Consider the following 19,675-nt stretch of genomic DNA (forward strand, 5'->3'; position numbering starts at 1 on the left):
CTCTGATTGCTTGCCGTTGCACTCCAACGCGGTAGCCGGTAGCCCCCCTCGGCCCGATGCCCCACACCCACCACTCATCGCCCTCTGATGCTCCCTGTTTCGTCGCCATGGTCCTCCCGTTCCCCTCCATGGATGGCCGCCCAATCTTCTCTCGCCAGATACCAAACATGAAGCACGAGCGCAATACTGTTCCTTCAATTATTGATTTCCTAAGATCAAAAAAACTTATCGATTTCCTGGTTCTTCAAAAGAAAAATATTGGTTTCCTTTCTCTGAGATCTCTCTTGCTGCTCGGATTGTGAGAGAATTAGAAGGTAATTCAGAAGCACCTGCTCTGCAAGTGTGAAGTATGAGCTCAGCATCAGGGAGCCTCAGTTCGTTCAGATTTTTGTTGGTAGGAATCATTGCCGATGGGCGCGCGCAAGCAACACCACCACCATATTATTTATGGTAAGAATCTGATGATCCATACAGCGGCAATCCCACATGGCACAACCAAACAAACCTGGCGGCCGGTAATATCTGTCGCCAACAAGTCGCCCCCACACGAACATTGCAGCGCACAGCGGAGCGAGGCCGGAGGACCACAGGTGCAGCGGCGACCCGACGGGTGGAGCGGAGCGCACGGCAGCGGCGGGCGACGCCCCCGGTCGCCGTCACCATCCCGTCAACTTCACGCGCCATCGGAGGAACAAGCGGATAACTATAACCTATGTCTCACCCGTGCACCGATCGCCGTTGCGTCCACTCCACCCGATCGGCGCAGATCGATGCAGCTTGCAAGCATCTCCGGGTAATTGGTGGCTCGCGGTGAAAAAAGATGATTGGTGGCCGCGGTGAAAATGAAATCGGCAGGAGGGAGCTGCAATGGCGTCGGATCTTCACGGCCAGTGCGAGACGAGGGCGGCGGCATCATGGAGTCGATGGGACAGCAACCGCGGCGACGGCGATGCGACAATATCTGTCGACCCGTGTTGGTGGGTGGGCCGTGGGCGATCGGGATCACCTGCGCGCCATGAGCACCGCTCGTTTGCCCGGCGCAAAAATCCTCATGCCGCCGGCCCTGTTCACAAATAAAACCTGCAGGCTGCTATCACAGGCTCGTATGCAGGTAGGTGATCACATGAAAATTTGGAAATAATAATGTGACCTCCACCGGTTGCCATTGCGCGCAGTGGACGTGGTGCTCCGGATCGGCCTGAGAGATTTTATTGGTGAGCCGTGAGCGATTGAGGAGTGATGGAGTCTGTCAGTCAGCCTCGGCGATGAGGATGTTTCGGAAGGCAGAAGCAGAATCTGCCGGGACATACTGCTGCTACGATTTAATTTTTTCGTTCCAAATGGTAAGTTATTCTAACTTTCTTGGAGAGTTAAAGTATTTCAATTTTGTAGCTACTAGCGGCCGGAGGTCTGATGCATAGGACGCTTTGACGAAACATTGAAAATTAATTAGTGCAACATCAGAGATCACTATTCGTAACATGAAACAATGGTATGTTAAAAATGACTGTCGTTTGACTCTAGGATAGAAATATTCTTGCCGCAACATGAACTCTATGTTTCATGCAACATCCATTATGAAATATGTAGAAACAATGGTTGCAACATTGATGCTTATCTATTGAAACAACATCGGAGTGTCCGATTTTTTTTAAAATTCCGGATGTCCATACTGTAGCATTACCATTTCAAATTTGACCAAATTTATACAATAAAGTACAGACATTTATGATACCAAATTAGTATCATTCGATTCTTCATTAAACATATTTTAATAGTATATCTATTTGGTGCTATAAATCTTTGTAATTTTTTTTTATAATTTTGGTCAAACATAAAATAGTTTGACTTCTCAAGAAAGTTGGAATGACTTACAATTTGAAAAGAATTAACATGGAGCGCAGTTTGGTTTTCCGTGGAATCTTGGGCTGTTGCACATGAAAGTTGAAACGGCGACTACTCGGAAACTTGGAGGAGCAAGCATTCTTCAAAGAATGTCTCACCTTGATGTGATCTGGCATTGCTCTTGTACCGATCTAGGGTCTGCTTGAAACACATGAGATTCACAAGAATCAGACAGACAATTACATTCAGAAAATGCCCTTACAGAGTAAAGGTTGGCTAGTGTCCTGCGTAACATCAGAGCTGATGGACCAAGAGGCCATGGGAGAAAGATCTGATGCTTGGAGGGGACAGTCCACTCCTCCTGGACCGCTAGAAATGCAAGTGAAAATAAAGACCGCAGGTTTTCTGGCTGGCGATTCTGCGTTCCTGATAATTGCTCACAAACTGCAATACAAATCGACAAAATTGTGAGGCTCTGATCGCAAGAAAACAAAGGTTACTCATTCAAGGCTCACTCTAATGACAGAGGGGAAGTTCGCCACCACCAACAATCGCAAACCATTTGGCCTCGATAGGCTCGATTGGCAATCTTGTCCCAAGTATGTGTATGTGTCTATCAGCCTAGAATACTGCCAGCCAGAGATGTATGTGTCTATCAGCCCATTTGACAAATGTGAGTTTGTCTGTCAGTACACATGGCTGGTTGCAGCTTCAGCGCCCAACTTTGAAAGCTCCCATACATGATACTCCGTATGCAAAAAAGAAAAAAAATGCACATGATATTACACAAGGGTACAAGTAGCATACAGAATCGTGTTGTGGAAAATATTTCATGTGGGAGGGAATGCACTTCGCTTCTGTTGATAGAACTCCAATGGTGTGAGATTGCATTGCATTGCATTGCAGCACAATATTAGAAAATTGCAGCAGGATACGAAAGGATAATATGAGGAAAGTTCATTTGCGTGTGGGGGGAGCTGGATCCCTCCATGATCTATTGATTTCCCAGGATAGGGAGGACTACACGCACATGATGCAGAGGAGCAGCACGAAATTCAACAGCCATGACAGGGAAAAGACTGGAGTTGGAAGAAAGGATAGTTCAGAGATACCTTGCAAATGTCGACAGCATGACATGTTGCTCCAAGTCTGTAGCTTCCAAATTAAAAGCACAGAATGAAATGTCTGGAACTCAATTATGAAACTGTCAATGTGCTGTACATGTCTGTAATCTGTACTGGGTATCCCGTATACTTGTTGACAGTAACTTATTTTACAGCGATAGGAGCATCGTGTCAGGCAAGCAAGAGGTTAGTGATACTCAGGAGATTGAAGGTTCCCTTCCTGAATACTCATCCTCCTGTGCATCAGTTCAAAAAATAAAATGGATCATCCCAGACCCCAGTTAAGTTGAACAGAAGATTGCCCATGTGTCACAACCTTGTGACGCTCTTGGCTGTCTATCCATGAATCACTGTTTGAATCCTCTTCATGGATATATCTAGAACAGGCCGGCCATATGACCTCTCAGCTTCCAATTCCGTGTGTATGTACAAAGCCTTCAGCTGTTTGTAATTTCCTGTGTGTCAACTGATAGAGGGGAGAGTAGGTTGACTGAAGCCGAGGCCAGAAACTCCGTCCAAGGAACCTGGGGCAACGTGTTTTACTTGCCCATACCGCCTGATATGGCGAAGAAGCCTGGCCAGGAAGGTGCTGTGCCAAATAGTGGAGGTATCACAAACCACAGTGATGTGCTTGCGTGCCCTTGTAATAGCCACATTGATGCGCCTGCTGTCGCCCAGAAACCCTACGGCTCCCAGTGGATTTGACCGAACCTAGAATTGATACACAGATACATATTGATCAGTAGAAGTACGTTGCAGCCTCAAGGAGTTTGAAATGGAAAATGAAATGAATTGTTATTGGATCGGCACAGCCACTGTGAATCCCGTTCATACTTGTATGATGCAGGAATCAGAAATAGAGCAGACATGCTATTATGCTTACCATTGATATGATCACTGCATCTGCCTCTCTCCCCTGAAAGCTATCTATGGTTGAAACCTCAACAGCAGAAAGTTCTGGATATTTTTCTAGCTTCTCTCTTAACAATTGCACTTGAGCAATGTAGGGTGACTGAACAACAATTGCAGTTGGAGACACTCCTACAATCATTATTTTTAGGCGCTTGTCAGTTCCATAGCCCAAGCATAAAAAGATAGGGACAATTGGGATCTGCTGATCAATGCTAATCCTTATGTATAATCAGTCAGGACTGACACAAGGACGGAAAAGAAAAGGATGATAGAACATCGAGCAGTTTTCAAGCAAAGAAGTAAAAGATGTGTATATACCACAGTGTACAAGATTAAGAACTTGCTGTTTGACTATATCTGCTTCCCCTTCGTTATAAAATGAGCCTGTGCCAGCAGGATCTAAATACTCCTTGCAACCGATGTTTAAGGATCCATATGGCATTCGGGTGTCAAGTAAGAGCAGCGGGCACCGTGTTATCCAAGTTGCCTGAAATAAAAAAAAAATCAGATCCAATTGGCAGGTCTACATTTGTTAAAGGATCAAGGATAGGTAGCAACACAAAGTGCATTCAAGGAAAAAAAATCCTAAATAAAAAACGTTCAAATAAATAGGTAGAATAACAAATAATTAAGGCATTTTGGGTTTGGTCTGGAGGCAGTTAGGATCGAACTGTTTCTTCGACACATAAAATTCCCATGTGAACAATTACCTCCCACATCTAGATATGATATATAACTAAATGTTCTTGGAAGTTCAGCACAAAATGAACCCAAATACATGCCCATGCTAATCTGCATTTCAACAACATGAGCTAAATAATCCACATTGAGTAAAACAATTAGAATAGGTAAAGATGTTATACTGAAGGCTTTTATAATCTCCAACAATAGGTTATATCCTGAATATCTTAGTGTTTTCTTTGTTGGGATTTTCATATAATTGTCAACCAGCTTGAACTGAAACGTAAAACAAACAATCTGTGAACATGTGTAACCACATAAGAACTAAACATCTAAACAGAACTGACTGGGTAAAAACAACACCACTCAGTCACGTGTCATTTTGCATGGCTACACAGTCTGAGACATGGGAACATATTAGGTGCAAACCAACATCTTTGTGCAAACTACGGAAACTTCAATATGGGCCATCGGATCAACATCCAAGGGGAGGGGCGCAGGGGGGTGGGAGAGAGGATTTGCAAAAGTGTGATTACCCAATCCAAGGGCGGGACCAAATTGTAAAATTACCCAATCCCCCATGCCCCTTGGATGTTGATCCGATGATCCAGATTGAAGTTTCTATAGTTTGCACAGAGATTGGTTTGCATCTAATACGTTCCTGTAGGAGAGAATGAGTAGTATGTATTCCTCCAAACCCTAGAAGGGTGGGTATATAGTAGCTGTACATGGGCCTCTAGATGGCCCTTAACACCTGGGCTATATGGGCCACACACACATACACCAACACCCCCCGCAGTCTGAACTACCGGCGCAGCGGAGTTCAAGACTGGGCAACAAAGAAAGCACACCCCCCCGCAGCCACAACTAGTCACCTGCTACGTTGAGGCTGCAGCGAAACACCGAGAAAGTCGATGAGGGGAGACCCTTGGTGAAGATGTCAGCAAACCGGGAGGTGGTTGGGACATGGAGGACCCGAACATCGCCGATAGCGACTCTGTCGCGAACGAAGTGCAAGTCGATCTCCACATGCTTCGTCCACTGATGCTGAACGGGGTTGGTGGAGAGATACACGGTGCTGATGTTGTCGCAGTAGACGAACATGCACTTGGCGAGCGGGCTATGGAGCTCCGCCAAGACCTGTCGTAGCCAGGACGCCTCCGCCATGCCGTTAGCGACAACACGGTACTCCGTCTCGGCACTGGAGCGGGAGACAACTGGCTGCCGCTTGGACGACCAGGAGACAAGGTTGCCGCCCAGGAAGACGGCATAGCCAAAAGTGGAGCGGCGAGTGTCCGGACAGCTAGCCTAGTCAGCGTCGATGTAGACAACCAGCTCAGCAGAGGGAGCGGTGAAGAACCAGGCCGAAATCAACAGTGCCACGGACGTAGCGGAGTAGACGCTTCAGCGCAGCAAGATGTGACTCCCGAGGATTATGCATATGAAGTCAGACCTGCTGAACGGCATACGTGAGGTCCGGCCTGGTGAAAGTGAGGTACTGCAAGGCACCGGCAAGACTCCGGTAGGCAGTAGGATCAGGCACGGGAGCACCCAAATCAGCAGGCAGCTTCGCCTGAGTGTCGACAGGAGTGGAGCGTGGCTTGCAATCAGTCATCCCAGCCCGCTCCAGAATATCAAAAGCATACTACCGCTGGTGAAGGAGAAGACCAGACGGGCGAGGCTCAACAGTGACACCCAGGAAGTGATGGAGCTGACCAAGATTCTTCATAGCAAACTCCTGCTGCAGAGAGGAGATGATGCGCTGAAGTAACTGCTGACTGGAGGCTGTGAGCACAATATCATCAACATAGAGCAGTAGGTAGGCAGTCTCATCCCCACAGCGGTAGATGAATAGAGAAGTGTCAGATTTGGCCTCGGTGAACCCTAATGTCAGCAAGAACGTGGCAAACCGAGAATACCAAGCCTGAGGAGGCTGTTTCAGACCATAGAGAGACTTATTGAGCCGGCAGACCATGTCCGGACGACTGGAGTCCACAAATCCCGCTGGCTGACTGCAGTAGACTGTCTCTGACAAAGTGCTATGGAGAAACGCATTCTTCACATCCAGCTGGTGCATAGGCCAAGAGCGAGAGAGAGCGAGCGAGAGGACCGTGCGCACAATAGCAGACTTCACCACTGGACTGAATGTCTCATAGTAGTCCACACCAGGCCGCTGGGTGAAGCCCCGGAGAACCCAATGAGCCTTGTAGCGATCCAGTGTGCCATCAGCCCGACGCTTATGCGTCCAGATCCACTTGCCAGTGACCACATTGCAACCAAACGGACGCGGCACGAGGTTCCACGTCTGGTTGGCAAGAAGAGCCGCGTACTCCTCTTCCATCGCGCGACGCCAGTGAGGATCCGCCAGAGCGTCGCGAACAGAGGAGGGTACCGGAGAGATTCGCAGCTCTCCCACGGTGGCGGAGAGAGTCGCGGGCTGAGAAGCCATCCGCCGAGTCACCATGGGATGAAGATGGCGAGGGTCCGGATTGATGACTGGCGGGTGGTACATAGCCGGCTCGACTCGAGAGCGAGTTGGTGGAGGCGGCTGCGGCGACGGCTCCAGTGTAGGTGGCGGTGGAGACTCCGGTGCCGGAGTCGGAAGCCACAGGTCCGGCGCCGGTGCTGGCACCGAATGACGCCGGTACACCTGCACCGGCTGGGCGTAGCGCGCAGGCGCCGTAGGAGGCGCCGGGGCCACACGTGGCGCAGCAGGAGACACCGAGGCCGCGCGTGGCACGACAGGAGGTCCTGGGGCAGCGCGTGGCGGTACAGCAGGCACCGGGGCCGCGCGTGGCGCAGCAGGGATCACCGGAAGTGGTGCCGGTGTACTAAGAAAACCTGCAGGGAAAGTACAGACAGACAAAGGTGGCTGAGCCACCGGGTCAAGCGAAAACAGGGACTCCAACTCGGGGTCAGGAGAAGGTGTAGAGGAGGAGGAGTAGGGGAAATCCGACTCGTCAAACACAACGTGTCGGGAGATGAGGACCCGGCGAGAGGTGAGGTCAAAGCAGCGGTACCCCCTTGTGGTCAGGGGAGTAACCAAGAAATACACACCGTGTTGAGCGGGGCGCCAGCTTGTGAGGAGCAGTGGCGGAGATGTTAGGATAACATGCACACCCGAAAACACAAAGGTGGTTGTAGCGAGGAGGGGGTACCGAAAAGAGCGTGGTGTGGAGTGGGAGAAGGTGAAGCAGTGGACGGAAAGTGGTTAATCAAGTAGGTGGCGGTGTGGAGACTCTCAGCCCAGAAGCGGGGAGGCAGAGAGGCCTGGATCAGAAGGGTGCGCATGACGTCGTTCGCCATACGAATCATCCGCTCAGCCTTGCCGTTCTGGGGAAAGGTATACGGACAAGACATACGCAACTGAACACCCCGAGAGAGGAAGAAAGAACGGGAGGTGGAGTTATTGAACTCACGCCCGTTGTCACACTGGACAGCCTTAATGGTGAGGCCGAACTGAGTGGACACCCAGACAAAGAAGTGGAGGAGGGTGGGAAAAGTCTCAGACTTGGCGCGCAAAGAAAAAGTCCAAAAGTAATGAGAGAAATCATCAACCACCACCAGATAGTATTTATAGCCAGAAATACTGAGTATAGGAGAGGTCTACAGGCCACAGTAAACAAGATCAAAGACATGCGTCGCATGCGAAGAAGAAGAAAAAAGAAAGTCTAACATGACGAACTAACTGGCACGCATGACAGAGGTGCTCAACAGGAGCCCTAGTACAAGGAACATCGGTACTACGACTGAGCTGAGCCAAAACGTCGCGGTCGGGGTGACCAAGCCGGCGGTGCCAGGTGGAGGAAGACGGCGTCGCGGCAAAGGCAGCAGACGAAGAAGAAGTCGAATGCGGAGTAGCGGAAGCAGAAAGACAAAGGGTGTAAAGGGGCCCCAAGCTGTCACATCGGAGGAGCAGACGCCGGGAAGCCGAATCCTTCACAGTAAGACCAGAGGAGTCAAATTCAATGGAACAAGAATTTTCAGCAGTAAACTGGCGAATGGAAAGAAGATTATAAATCATCTAAAGAGCAACAAGGACATTGGGAAGACGGAAAGAATCAGGAGCAGAACCCACGGCGGTGACAGGAAGACAAGACCCATCGCCAACCATGATGGATGAAGGACATGAGGGATGTGGGATTCGAACAGAAGAGAGGATACCGGCATCTGGGGTGGTGTGGAAGAAGGCACCCGAGTCGGCGATCCACTTGGTGGTGACCGGCGGCGTCAGCCCCATGGTGCTAAAGGGCTGCGCCAGCGCAGCCTGGTCCCACCCCCCAGACCAGGTCGGCTGCTGGCTGGGCTGAGCGGGCGGGGAACAGGACGGCGTGAACAGGAGAGCAGCACCAGTGAACATGGCCGCCGGCTGGAGTGAGGATGAGGGCCCCCCTGACCCTGAAACGGCCACACCAAGATACGCCCTGACCATGGGTTGCTGAAGGATGGCCAGAGCGTACCTCCAGAGGCAGGGGCAGAAGCATGAGCCAGAACAGGAGTCGGCGTGCCCCAACGACCCCCACCAGCACCACCGGTGCCAGCACCACCAGGAGCAGTGCCACCAGCACCGCCACCACCACCGGTGCCAGCACCACGTCCCTCCCACCGACGACGACCACCACACCCCCTCCCCCCACCCCCAGTCTGCCCGGTGGGAGGAGCACCAAGGAGGGAGGTGGCTGGCGAGGCGGAGGAAGCCGGTGGAGCAGCCACGAGCGCGGTGGAGGAGGACAAGGACGAGCCGGTCGCGGAACCCCTGGTGATCTCCTCGAGAACGAGGTCGTCCGGGACTTGCAGGAATGAGGGGAAGGGCCTCTGTCGGGTGATCCACGTCCGCAGGTGGTCATAGGTGCTGTTGAGACCCCGTAGGACATTGAGCACCAAGATCTGGTCGAGCACCGGACACCCGAGGTCGTGAAGAGCATCAGCTATGCCCTTCATCCTCCTGCTGAACTCACCAACCGAGAGGTCCCCCTGCTCGAAGGTGCGGAAGGAGGCGTCGAGCTGGAGAGCGCGGAACTCGGCGTTGCCGAGGAACTGCCCCTCGAGCGCCAGCCAGGCCTGTCGAGCGGTGCCGCCGTGAGTCCTGACGACGTCCTGTAGATCTAGGGAGATAGTCCCAAAGATCCAGGACATGACGACGCTGTCGAGCCGCAGCCACACCACGTCCCTCGCCTCGACCGACGTGTCGAGGAGGACGTGGTCGTCGAGGGTGTAACAGCGGAGTGCGAGGAGGACCTGGTCCCGCCAGCGCCCATAGGAGGAGGACGTGGGGTCGAGGAGGATGGAGACCAAGGCCTTGATGCTCTCGACGCCGGCAGCCTGAAGGTGGAGCTGGGCAACCATGGGATCGGTTGGGTCGAGCCGGGGTCCAGAACCAGAGGACGGAGCCTGGTGGGAAGAAGAGGCGCCGTGATCGGTGAAGGAGATGACGGGCTGTTGGCCGGAGGAGACACGGAAGTAGTGCTCCTCCTCGGCGACCCGGCGAGTGAGAGCGTCGGCCGCGGAGCGCTCGCGCTCCCAAGCGAGGGCAGCCGCGCGGACCCGCTCCTGGGCCGCCGCAGCCTCGGACTTGGCGGCGAGGAGGGCCGCGGCGAGAGCAGCGTCGGCCGTAGCAGCTTCGGACGAGGGGCTCCTTCCCGCGGAGGGCGGCGGCGGCGAACAGCGCGTCCGTGGGGGGTATACCCAGCCCGCGCCAGGGAGGAGGAGAGCCACCAGCGGCGGCGGCAGCAGCTGCACCCGCGCCAGCCGCGCCCGCGTGGGCAGCAGCAGCACCGGCGGCGGCAGCGCCTGCGCCGGCCACAGGGGCAGTGGGGGCCACGGGGGCCGCGGGGGCGGCCGGAGGGGGAGCACCGGGGGGGGGCGCCCCGACGGCGGCAAGAGCGGCGGCGGCAGAGGCAGGCCACGCACGCGGCGCCTGGAACAGAGGAGTAGAGGCAAGAACGCCGGGAGCAGAGGAGCCTGTAACAGAGGATAGGGGAGGGAAGGAGGAGAGGGGTGGTGCCGGCGGCGCCGGCGGCCGGCTGGCCATGGAGGCGGCGGCGGCGGCAGCAGCGGAGAGGAAGAGAGAGGGCTAGGCTAATGATACCATGTAGGAGAGAATGAGTAGTATGTATTCCTCCAAACCCTAGAAAGGTGGGTATATAGTAGCTGTACATGGGCCTCTAGATGGGCCTTAACACCTGGGCCATATGGGCCACACACACATACACCAACAATTTCCCTGAGACATTATTCTGAACACCAATTTCTATCCTAATGTATCTACAAAACACAGAAATACTTATAATATTATGAAATTACTTTTCAAGAGTAATTTGACCAAATTGTTTTCAAATGTTTAATTATCAATATTCAAATACATTTAGCTCAAACAATTTGACTACACAAAACTTTTTTAGGACATCCTAAAGGTAGATTAGCTCATGAAATGCATGATAAAAAAAACTAAGATGTCCATCTAAAAGTACATCAGAAATGAAACAAGCATATTCAGGAAGGGCATCAAGAAACTGCTGCAAAACCAATGCAGTGTTTATTCAATGTCAAAACAAAAAAATGGATGCTCTTAACAGATTTATTGCTAGAAGCATAGCATATCAAGTTGCAAAACCTACTTTTTAAAGCTCAATAAACACCCTAAAGTTAGCCTAGTGACCTACAACAACCAAATAGGAAAAGGATTCGGAGGAGGTTATAGGATGGATGAGTTAAGAAAGGTTATTAGAGATTAAATAGTGTTGGCTTGAGATTCAATTGAACAAGGGGGTGAATTCATTGGCCATTTTAAAACTTTTCCATGTTTTTCATCTAGTGCTTAAAAAAACAAATCACCTACAAGGGAGTTTGATCATGGCCCTTGAGCATTGAATCAGAGAGAGGTAGGCAAAATGACCCACATTTTACACCTGAAACTGAACGTGCAAATGTGTATACCTTGACAACCGGAGAGTCAGCAAGAAGATGTGAAGCAACTGAACGAGAGGATTGGAGCAACCCATTGTACATCTCCTTAGATGCCCACATGGCTATTGAATCATGCGTTCTGTACTGGACTGTCAGTCTTGTCGTCAGTAAATCATCATGCAATGATGAAGCTCTTTCCAACAAAGATTTACCAAGCCCACCATCCAAGGCCTTCCTTGACAATATAACGGGTGCAAGTTGGCAGTGATCACCAGCAACAATACAGCGCTTCCCCTGCAATATAGGTATCCAGCAGGCAGGCTCAGTTGCTTGCCCTGCTTCATCAATAATTACTAAGTCAAAGCACCCAGTTCTCCTGATAAGTGGATCAGCTGCCCCTGTGTTAGTTGATAGCACAATCTGTGCATTGGAGAGCACTTCTCTAATTGTTTCCTTTTCTTTATTTTCCAGATCCCTTCCAAGTTGCTTCAGCAGTTGGCGAATCCCGGCAGCTAAAGAATCATCTTCTATGCACTGCCTCAGGTCCTTCCTTAAGTCTGTTCTCTTTCTCTCAAGCTCCTTTCTGAATTGTCGAAGTCTGCAATTCACAATCTCTCCTAAGGACTTCGAAGCAACAGAGGGTGATAGTCGAACGGGGTTTCCAACTCGCACAATGTTCAATCCACTACTCGACAAACTTTCAACCATGTTATCGACTGCCGCATTACTTGGAGCAGTCACAAGTACACGCTCATCCTGCTTGACAGCACGCACAATGAGCTCAGTGAGCAAGACTGTCTTTCCCGTGCCAGGAGGCCCTTGGATTATTAGAACAGGCCTCTTTTTGTTCAAGCCTAATTTGAGAGCCCTTAACTGGGAGGCATCATATGCATGCCTCTCTGATAGACTCAGGTCAGGTCCACTTGATTCATCCCAATCAGTCAGGTTATTCTTCACCATCTTCGCCACGTCTTTACTGTCCCCAAACAGTGTTGCCACAATGCCAATGGAAACATTATCTTTCTGTAAACCGTTCCTTTGGAGAAGCAATAACGCTTCAAGGTTACGCTGCCAAATCAAATGCTTTGGTGGATAAGACAGACTTCTCAATTAGTATGTAATAAGATAAGAATAACATTGTGTTGGAAATACACAGGACAGCCTTTTGGACATTTACTTCATATATTCCCTACTTCTGGTTTGCTTATCTCTTACCAATTTAATGCAGGAAATATCTCCGTGTATACTAAAAGTAGAACAAGATTTCAGTTCAGGAATGGAAAGATGGTCAAATGATTCTTTAATGCAGAGTGGCTTGGAGAAACCACAGTTGCACCAGGCAAAGTTGCAGAGCACAATAGACTACAAACATTTACATAAGATTCTTATCATATCACTGACAAGTTTCAAAGCGGTCTTAAATACTGAACATGATGAAATTGGAGAAATTTGTGTCCTGTGCCAGAATTCCATTACCTCATATGTAAGGGCATCAGCCAATCCCCGAATCCGGTCAATTCGCACACTTTTTCCAAATAGCCTAGAGAAGGTGGCATCACCGTGGCGTGATTCCAGAGCTACTGTTATGCTGCAACCATCTTCCCCAAAATTATAAACAAAACCTTGCTTGCAAGAAGTGGCACCCTCACCACGGCTATTGCATGTTCTCACGCAAACCATGTCTCCCGGAGACAATGTAGTTGGAGGCAGCTTATGCCCACCTTCAACTCTGAAAAGAACCAAATGCAGGCCTCCCAACCCTGCAGAAGTGGAGATTTGAGACAGCAGGAAACATTTTTCTCATTCAATATGTCGAAGCAACCGAAGATAGAATTTGAACATAAAACAAAAAGAAGTAACCAAAATTATTTCCTCACCAGTGGAGCTGCTGATCACATTCAAGTTGCAAATGGTGTCGCACTGCTCCTGCTGAGCCTGCCCATGGCTCACCAGGTACTCAACTGGCTTGGGTGGCTCGGAATCATCATCTAGAACGGGAGTCGCATTCAGCTCCTCCTGTGTAAACTCCAGCTCCACATCTCGCTCAATCTGAAGAAGATCTGACATATGCCTAACGAATTCTTCAATTCTGGCCTGCATCAGCCTCACCTTTTTAAGGCTTATACCAATGCTGCTGTGGATGGCCTTACGCTGTGGAGATGTCCTGCGCACAGCAGCCCGATGCTGCGAAGAATTGGCCATTTCTTTCAAAATCCTCCATGACTGCGTGTCTCGCCAGTCGGAGATGAGCCCCTGGTTCTGGTAACCCAGCAGAACATCACGGAGCTCACGCTGGAAATGGTCGAACAGGGTAGGGTAGTGCGTGCAGGCCTTGAGGCAGAGCGCCTCCAGGCCCTGGGGCATGGGGATTGCCGAGAGGTAAGGCTGCGCTTGGATCACGAACCCAAGCCTGCCTTCCGCCGACCCCCACTCTAGAGCCAATGCCGCGCCGGCGAGGTCGCCCTCCAGTTCGGCCGCGGCGAGCTTGGACGCCATGGATCCCATGCCCTGCCTGAGCCACTCCACTAAGCAGCGGCCGAGCTCCTTCCGCCCGAGCGGGTCGCCATTCTGGTACAGCGTTCCCACGCTGATGGACGCCTCCTCCTTCGACGGCACGCACTCACCCCCTTTTTCTCCACCCCCTACGCCGTGCTCTTCCTCGACCTTGCTCCTCCGCCCTCGCCTCCTCACGGTGCCGCTGGTGCTGCGGACGGCAGGCCGTGGCACCTGCTTAGTGGGACTCGATGGCACGGTCCGCACGCGCCGTGGGCGGAGAGAAGAGGAATTCGACGACCTCGACCTTGACGGCGTCGACGGCGAGGCACCGGCAGCGAGAACCGTGATCACTTCCTTTCTCGGGGGCTTCGCCGCGGCGCAGGACGAGAACAGGAACTTGCCAGAGAGTATATCAAGCGACATGCTGCTGCTGCTGCCGGCCCGGTCCGGCCCCCCAGGCCCCAGCCGCCGCCGCCGGACGCGCTCGCACAGCAGCGCGGCCGGGACAGCGTGGGGAGGAGGCAGCCGCGCGCGGGAACGAGCGAGCCAACTGATGGAATCACCGACCCGCGGCTCAGCTCAGCAGGTGCATGAATCCTCCGTGGCAAGCTGATATTTTCCGGCGACGGCGTGGCACGCCGAGCGCGCCGCGGCGACTGGTGGCGCAGGGCGCGGCTACGTCCCCCTCCACACGCGCGCGAGGGCGCGGCGAGGCGGCGACCGAGTAAAGTGCCGTCTCCTGGTTCGATTTCGCCGGCGGGCGTGCCCCGGGTGCGCCCACGTCGCCCGGGCAAGGTTTCCGTGGTCCCGAAAAGCCCCCGGTCGGCGGATGCCTGGACCTGGACGGGAAGGAAGCTTCCAGATGCAGGGGCGAGTAGTTCGGAGGAAGGGCGCGCCCGTGGGTGGATACCTGACGGCCACGATGGATGGAAGGCGCGCAGTGGACGGCAGACGACGTCGAGTAGGTGATGGAAGTGTTCGAAAACTGTGTGAAATAGTGATTCATTAAATGATCTATAGTAAATGATAAGATAAATTAATAGAAGAAAATTATGAAACGGGAACGTTTGTTCCCGTCCCGTCCCGTCGTCAGGGACGGGAACCGACCATGGGATGTGGGTCTTCCCCGGTGAGCGGCATATAAATAGAAGGGGAGACCCGTTCAAAAAACACAATCCATGCGTGCTGCTGTCACCAGAGTTTTGTGACCGACACACACAAAACACACACGTACACAGAAACAAGATCTAAGGAAGAAGAAGATGGGAGGCACTAATGATCAAAGTATGTCATCTATGTGGTTCCATTTTGAGCTTAAGATCCTAGAACTTCTAACAATGGCATCAAGAGCTTGGTTAGTATCGAATTGGAACCCTATATAGCTCTCTGAGTACACAGATTATGCTTAGTTTAAGTGTTCTTGTGCATCTTCTATGTGTTCATGCCCATGTCATGTTAAACTACACCCAAATCATGCAGCCCGAAACCCTAAATCCACTAAAGAACACCCCAAATCCCACTTCCGAAACCCTAACCCTAGATAGATCCCCAAATCCTAAAGAACCCTAACCCTAAGATCTAAAGAAAAGGGTCGGGGGCTTACCTAAAGGGCCTTCTAGGCCACCACCGTCGCCATGGCCGCTCGCCGGTGCAGTCTTCCTCCGCTGCGCCGGCGAGGCGCTCCACGCCGCTCGCCGCCGTGGCTCTCGCTCGCTCGCCCGCAGCCGTCGGGTGAGGAAAGAGAATGAGGGGGGGAGAAATGATTTAGGGTTTGGGGGGGTCACGGCCGAACAGCCTTTTAAGGCGGCGCGGGCGCGGCGTCGACCGTCGGATCTCGCGCGCATCTCGCGGCCGGAGCGGGCCGGTGGGAGGCCGGCAGGGGCGGCGGTTTCCCGGCCCAAGCCCAGGTTTTTGGGCTTGGAGCCCGGGAAGGGTATGGCGGTGCTTAAACGGGTCGGGCCGAAAACGGCCTGGGCCGAAATTTGAGTTTGGGCCGATTTTCATTATGTTTTTCTGGAAAAATAATGAAATGAATAATGGGCTGCATAGTAACGGGCTGAAAAAGCTTATGGGCCAAAATAATGCTGAAATTTAGGTTATAAATATTGTTTTATCTTTAAGCATTATGATTATAAATGTTATTTAATGTTTAATTCTTTAAAGATGTTTTATTGTGTTTTAGCAAATAATGATACAAATAATAATTAGACTTATTATATGATGAAATTTTCTTATGTTTATTTAATATTTGATGATTACATTATGTTTATCATTCGAAGTTATTATTTTATGTGTTATAAATAATTTCCGCTACAAATAATTACTCTGACTAAGTGTGACAAATAATTATCATTCTGGCCAAAGCTAATTGACGCTTATTTGATCACAAAATTTTATTAATTCAAATCAATTCTGGCCAAAGCTGATTTGATTGAATTAATAAAAGAAGTTCATGAAATTCAATAAAGTGTGATTTGTATTTATTATTCTGACCAAAGCTGATTAATAAATACTTATTCACAAAATTTTATTATTCTTATTCATTTCTGGCCAAAACTAATTTGGATTTGATCAATAAAAGGAGATGCTTATTTAATGATGTTGATTCTCTCTTATGCAGCGTCTCAAATTGCCAGTGTTTTAGGCAATATTGAGCAGCTTAATGGAACCAACTATGCTTCATGGAAGGATAAGTTGGAAATCACTCTAGCTCTGCTAGATATTGATTATGCCCTCCATAAGAATCCTCTGGTTGAGCCTAAACCAGAGGATGAAAATTATGAAGTCCTGAAAAAGAAATATGATGAAGAAAAGGCAAAATAGAGCATTTCAAATCGAAAATGTCTTATGATCATTAGAAGCTCCATTATTGATACAATAAGAGGAGCAATTCCTGATACTCAGTCTGCCAGGATTATCTTACTAAGATTGAGGAGCAATTCAAAGGCTCCTCTAAAACTTATGCCACCATCCTCATCAAAAGGTTGGTGGGTGAAAAATATGATGCTACTGGCAGTCTAAGGGAGCATATTATGAAGAAATGTCACATGGCTTCCAAGCTTAAGTCAATGGAGATGGAAATCTCTGATGGTTTTTTTGTCCATTTCATTATGTCATCACTGCCCCAGGAGTTCTCTCCATTTGTGATCAACTACAACTCTATGAAAATAAAGTGGGGCATTGATGAGTTGATTGCCGTGTGCGTGCAAGAAGAAGAAAGGCTTAAGGCAGAAAGGATTGATCATGCTAATCAATTCAAGCATTCTGAAAAGAAAAGGTATAAGAAATTTAAGAAGGAATACTTTAAGCCTAAGCCTGGTCAATTCAAAGAAAAGGGGCAATCTTCTAAGCAAGGCCAGCAGAATAAGCCAGCAGGTGGCTCCAGTGCAGAGGAAAAAGAAAAAAATCCCGAAGGATATCACTTTTGTGGAAAAAGTGGACACCGTCAGAGGGACTGCATTGGCTTTATGAAATGGCTCAATAAGAAAGGTACTGATGTTATAACTTTTGTTGATGAATCCCTTTATATTGATTATGCCACTGATTCTTGGTGGATTGACTCAGGTGCAATAATTCACGTTGCAAACTCTTTACAGGGATTCGCTACGAGGAGGACCCTAAGAAGAGGGGAAAGAAGAATTAGAGTCGCTAATGGAGTTGAAGAAGAAGTCAAGGCCATTGGAGACTTCACTCTTACTCTTCATACTGGCTTTAGACTTCAGCTGAATGATGATCTTTATGTACCCTCTATGAAAAGAAACTTAGTTTCTGTTTCATGCTTAGATGATAATGGTTATCGTTGTACTTTTGGAGACCATAGATGTATAATTATGTATGACAATAAAGAGGTTGGTCTCGCCATCAGATGAGAACAACTTTATAAAATATCTTTATATGATGCCACTTATCATGTTGATTCCACCTCAAATGCAAACGTCAGTACCAAACGAAAATATAATGATAATGAGACTTCTTCGAAATTATGGCACTACCATTTAAGCCATATTTCGAGGGAGAGAATTGAGCATCTCATTAAAGAAGATATCCTCCATCCTTTGAATTTCTCGGATGCAGATGTTGAACATTACATTGATTACATCAAAGAGAAGTATACAAAGAAAATCAAGAAAGGTGCAAACCGAAGCACGGGAGTTTTGGAAATAATCCACACAGATATTTGTGGTCCTTTTAATGTAAAATCAGTGGATGGTTTTGATTCTTTCATCATATTCACTGATGACTACTCCCGCTATGGATATATTTATCCAATTAAAGAAAGATCTGAGGCATTAGACAAGTTCAAAATTTTCAAAGCAGAAGTTGAGAATCAACATGATCGGAAGATCAAAATTGTAAGGTCTGATCATGGTGGAGAATACTACGGAAGGCATACACCTTATGGCCAAACTACTGGACCTTTTGCAAGGTTTTTGGAAGAAAATGGCATAAAAGCCCAGTACTCTGCACCGGGTGAACCACAGCAAAATGGAGTAGCTAAAAGGCATAATCGCACTCTAATGGATATAGTACAAAGTATGATGAGTCACTCCATTTTGCCTGTGGATTTATGGATGGAAGCTCTAAAGACAGTTGCACACATTCTTAATAGAGTTCCTAGCAAATCAGTTCCTAAGACACCTTTTGAATTATGGATTGGGAAGAAACCAACTCTAAATTATTTACATGTGTGAGGCTGTCCTGCTGAAGCTCTAGTTTTCAATCCAAATATGGGAAAATTAGACCCCAAGACAATAAGTTGTCATTTTATTGGTTATCTTGATAAGTCAAAGGCATATCGATTTTATTACCCGAATCAGTTTACTAAGTTTGTTGAAACAAGACACGCTGTGTTCTTGGAAGATGAAGTGATCAGGGGGAGCATGACTCCCAGGGAAATTGATTTAGAAGAAAAACGGGAATATGTTCCAATGCCCATAACTCAAGATCCTATTTTCTCTGTGCATGCTGATGTTGCACCTCAAGTCCAAAGGACTGTTGATACAACACCTGTTGAAACACCTGCAACCACTTCAAGTATTGCACCTAATGATGAGTCTAATGAGGATATTCAACAGCCTCCAGTTGTGATGAATGAGCAAAATAATGAGCAACCACTAAGAAAGTCACAACAAGAAAGAAGATCAGCTATTCCTAGTGATTATGTCACTTATATGAGTGAAGATATGAATGAATTGATGTTGGACGATGATCCCACATCATTTAAAGAGGCCATGAATAATGAGCATTCATCTGAATGGCTTGATGCTATGAAAGATGAAATGGAATCCATGAATGCTAATGAAGTATGGGATTTAGTAGAAATCCCTAAAGAAGCCAAAACAGTAGGCTGTAAATAGGTCTACAAGACTAAACGTGACTCCAAGGGTAATATCGAAAGGTTCAAAGCAAGACTTGTGACAAAAAGTTTTACACAGAGGGAAGGCATTGATTATAATAAAACCTTCTCCCCTGTTTCTTCTAAAGACTCATTCAGAATCATCATGGCACTTGTGGCTCATTATGATTTGGAGTTGCATCAAATGGATGTTAAAATCGCATTCCTGGATGGTGAATTATATGAAAATATATACATGGCACAACCTGAAGGTTTTGTTGTGGAAGGACAGGAATATTTGGGATGTAAATTGAAGAAATCCATTTATGGGCTGAAACAAGCGTCAAGACAATGGTACCTTAAGTTTGATCAAATT

The 19,675-nt window shown here is 48.9% G+C and overlaps 2 protein-coding genes across 6 annotated transcripts; one reads left to right on the forward strand and one right to left on the reverse strand.

Annotated features, from left to right (window-relative positions):
* Positions 1–1,800: 1,800 nt before the first annotated feature.
* On the reverse strand, positions 1,801–18,827 carry LOC120649369 (DNA-binding protein SMUBP-2-like). 5 transcript variants are annotated; one of them, XR_005665245.1, is made up of 9 exons: positions 13,346–18,827; positions 12,945–13,228; positions 11,499–12,536; positions 4,200–4,368; positions 3,853–4,010; positions 2,958–3,680; positions 2,361–2,591; positions 2,004–2,289; positions 1,801–1,928 (listed from the first exon to the last, which is right to left on the reverse strand). XR_005665245.1 is itself a non-coding variant. In XM_039926163.1 (6 exons), exons 1-6 carry the CDS (start codon positions 14,385–14,387, stop codon positions 3,432–3,434), a joined length of 2,940 nt encoding a protein of 979 aa, XP_039782097.1. In that variant the 5' UTR covers positions 14,388–18,827; the 3' UTR covers positions 1,803–3,431. The 5 variants fall into 5 exon arrangements, 1 of the variants encoding a protein (XP_039782097.1); XR_005665244.1 differs by having other exon boundaries at positions 1,803–2,289; XR_005665247.1 differs by lacking the exon at positions 2,361–2,591 and having other exon boundaries at positions 1,803–2,289.
* Positions 16,909–17,696, forward strand: LOC120649420. The gene is made up of 2 exons (XM_039926214.1): positions 16,909–17,453; positions 17,561–17,696. Exons 1-2 carry the CDS (start codon positions 16,997–16,999, stop codon positions 17,605–17,607), a joined length of 504 nt encoding a protein of 167 aa, XP_039782148.1. The 5' UTR covers positions 16,909–16,996; the 3' UTR covers positions 17,608–17,696.
* Positions 18,828–19,675: the final 848 nt, after the last annotated feature.

This window comes from Panicum virgatum, chromosome 1K, assembly GCF_016808335.1.
Source record: "Panicum virgatum strain AP13 chromosome 1K, P.virgatum_v5, whole genome shotgun sequence".
In the NCBI taxonomy this organism is placed as follows: Eukaryota; Viridiplantae; Streptophyta; class Magnoliopsida; order Poales; family Poaceae; genus Panicum; species Panicum virgatum.

Bases quoted from the DNA above. Each gene is read 5' to 3' on its own strand.
- LOC120649369 (XM_039926163.1), bottom strand. From the start codon at position 14,387: ATGTCGCTTGATATACTCTCTGGCAAGTTCCTGTTCTCGTCCTGCGCC. The intron at 13,229-13,345 runs GTGAGGAAATAA...CCACTTCTGCAG, and splicing joins TGTGATCAGCAGCTCCACTG to GGTTGGGAGGCCTGCATTTG. The intron at 4,011-4,199 runs GTATATACACAT...TAATGATTGTAG, and splicing joins TCTTAATCTTGTACACTGTG to GAGTGTCTCCAACTGCAATT.
- LOC120649420 (XM_039926214.1), top strand. From the start codon at position 16,997: ATGAAGAAATGTCACATGGCTTCCAAGCTTAAGTCAATGGAGATGGAA. The intron at 17,454-17,560 runs GTACTGATGTTA...AACTCTTTACAG, and splicing joins GAAATGGCTCAATAAGAAAG to GGATTCGCTACGAGGAGGAC.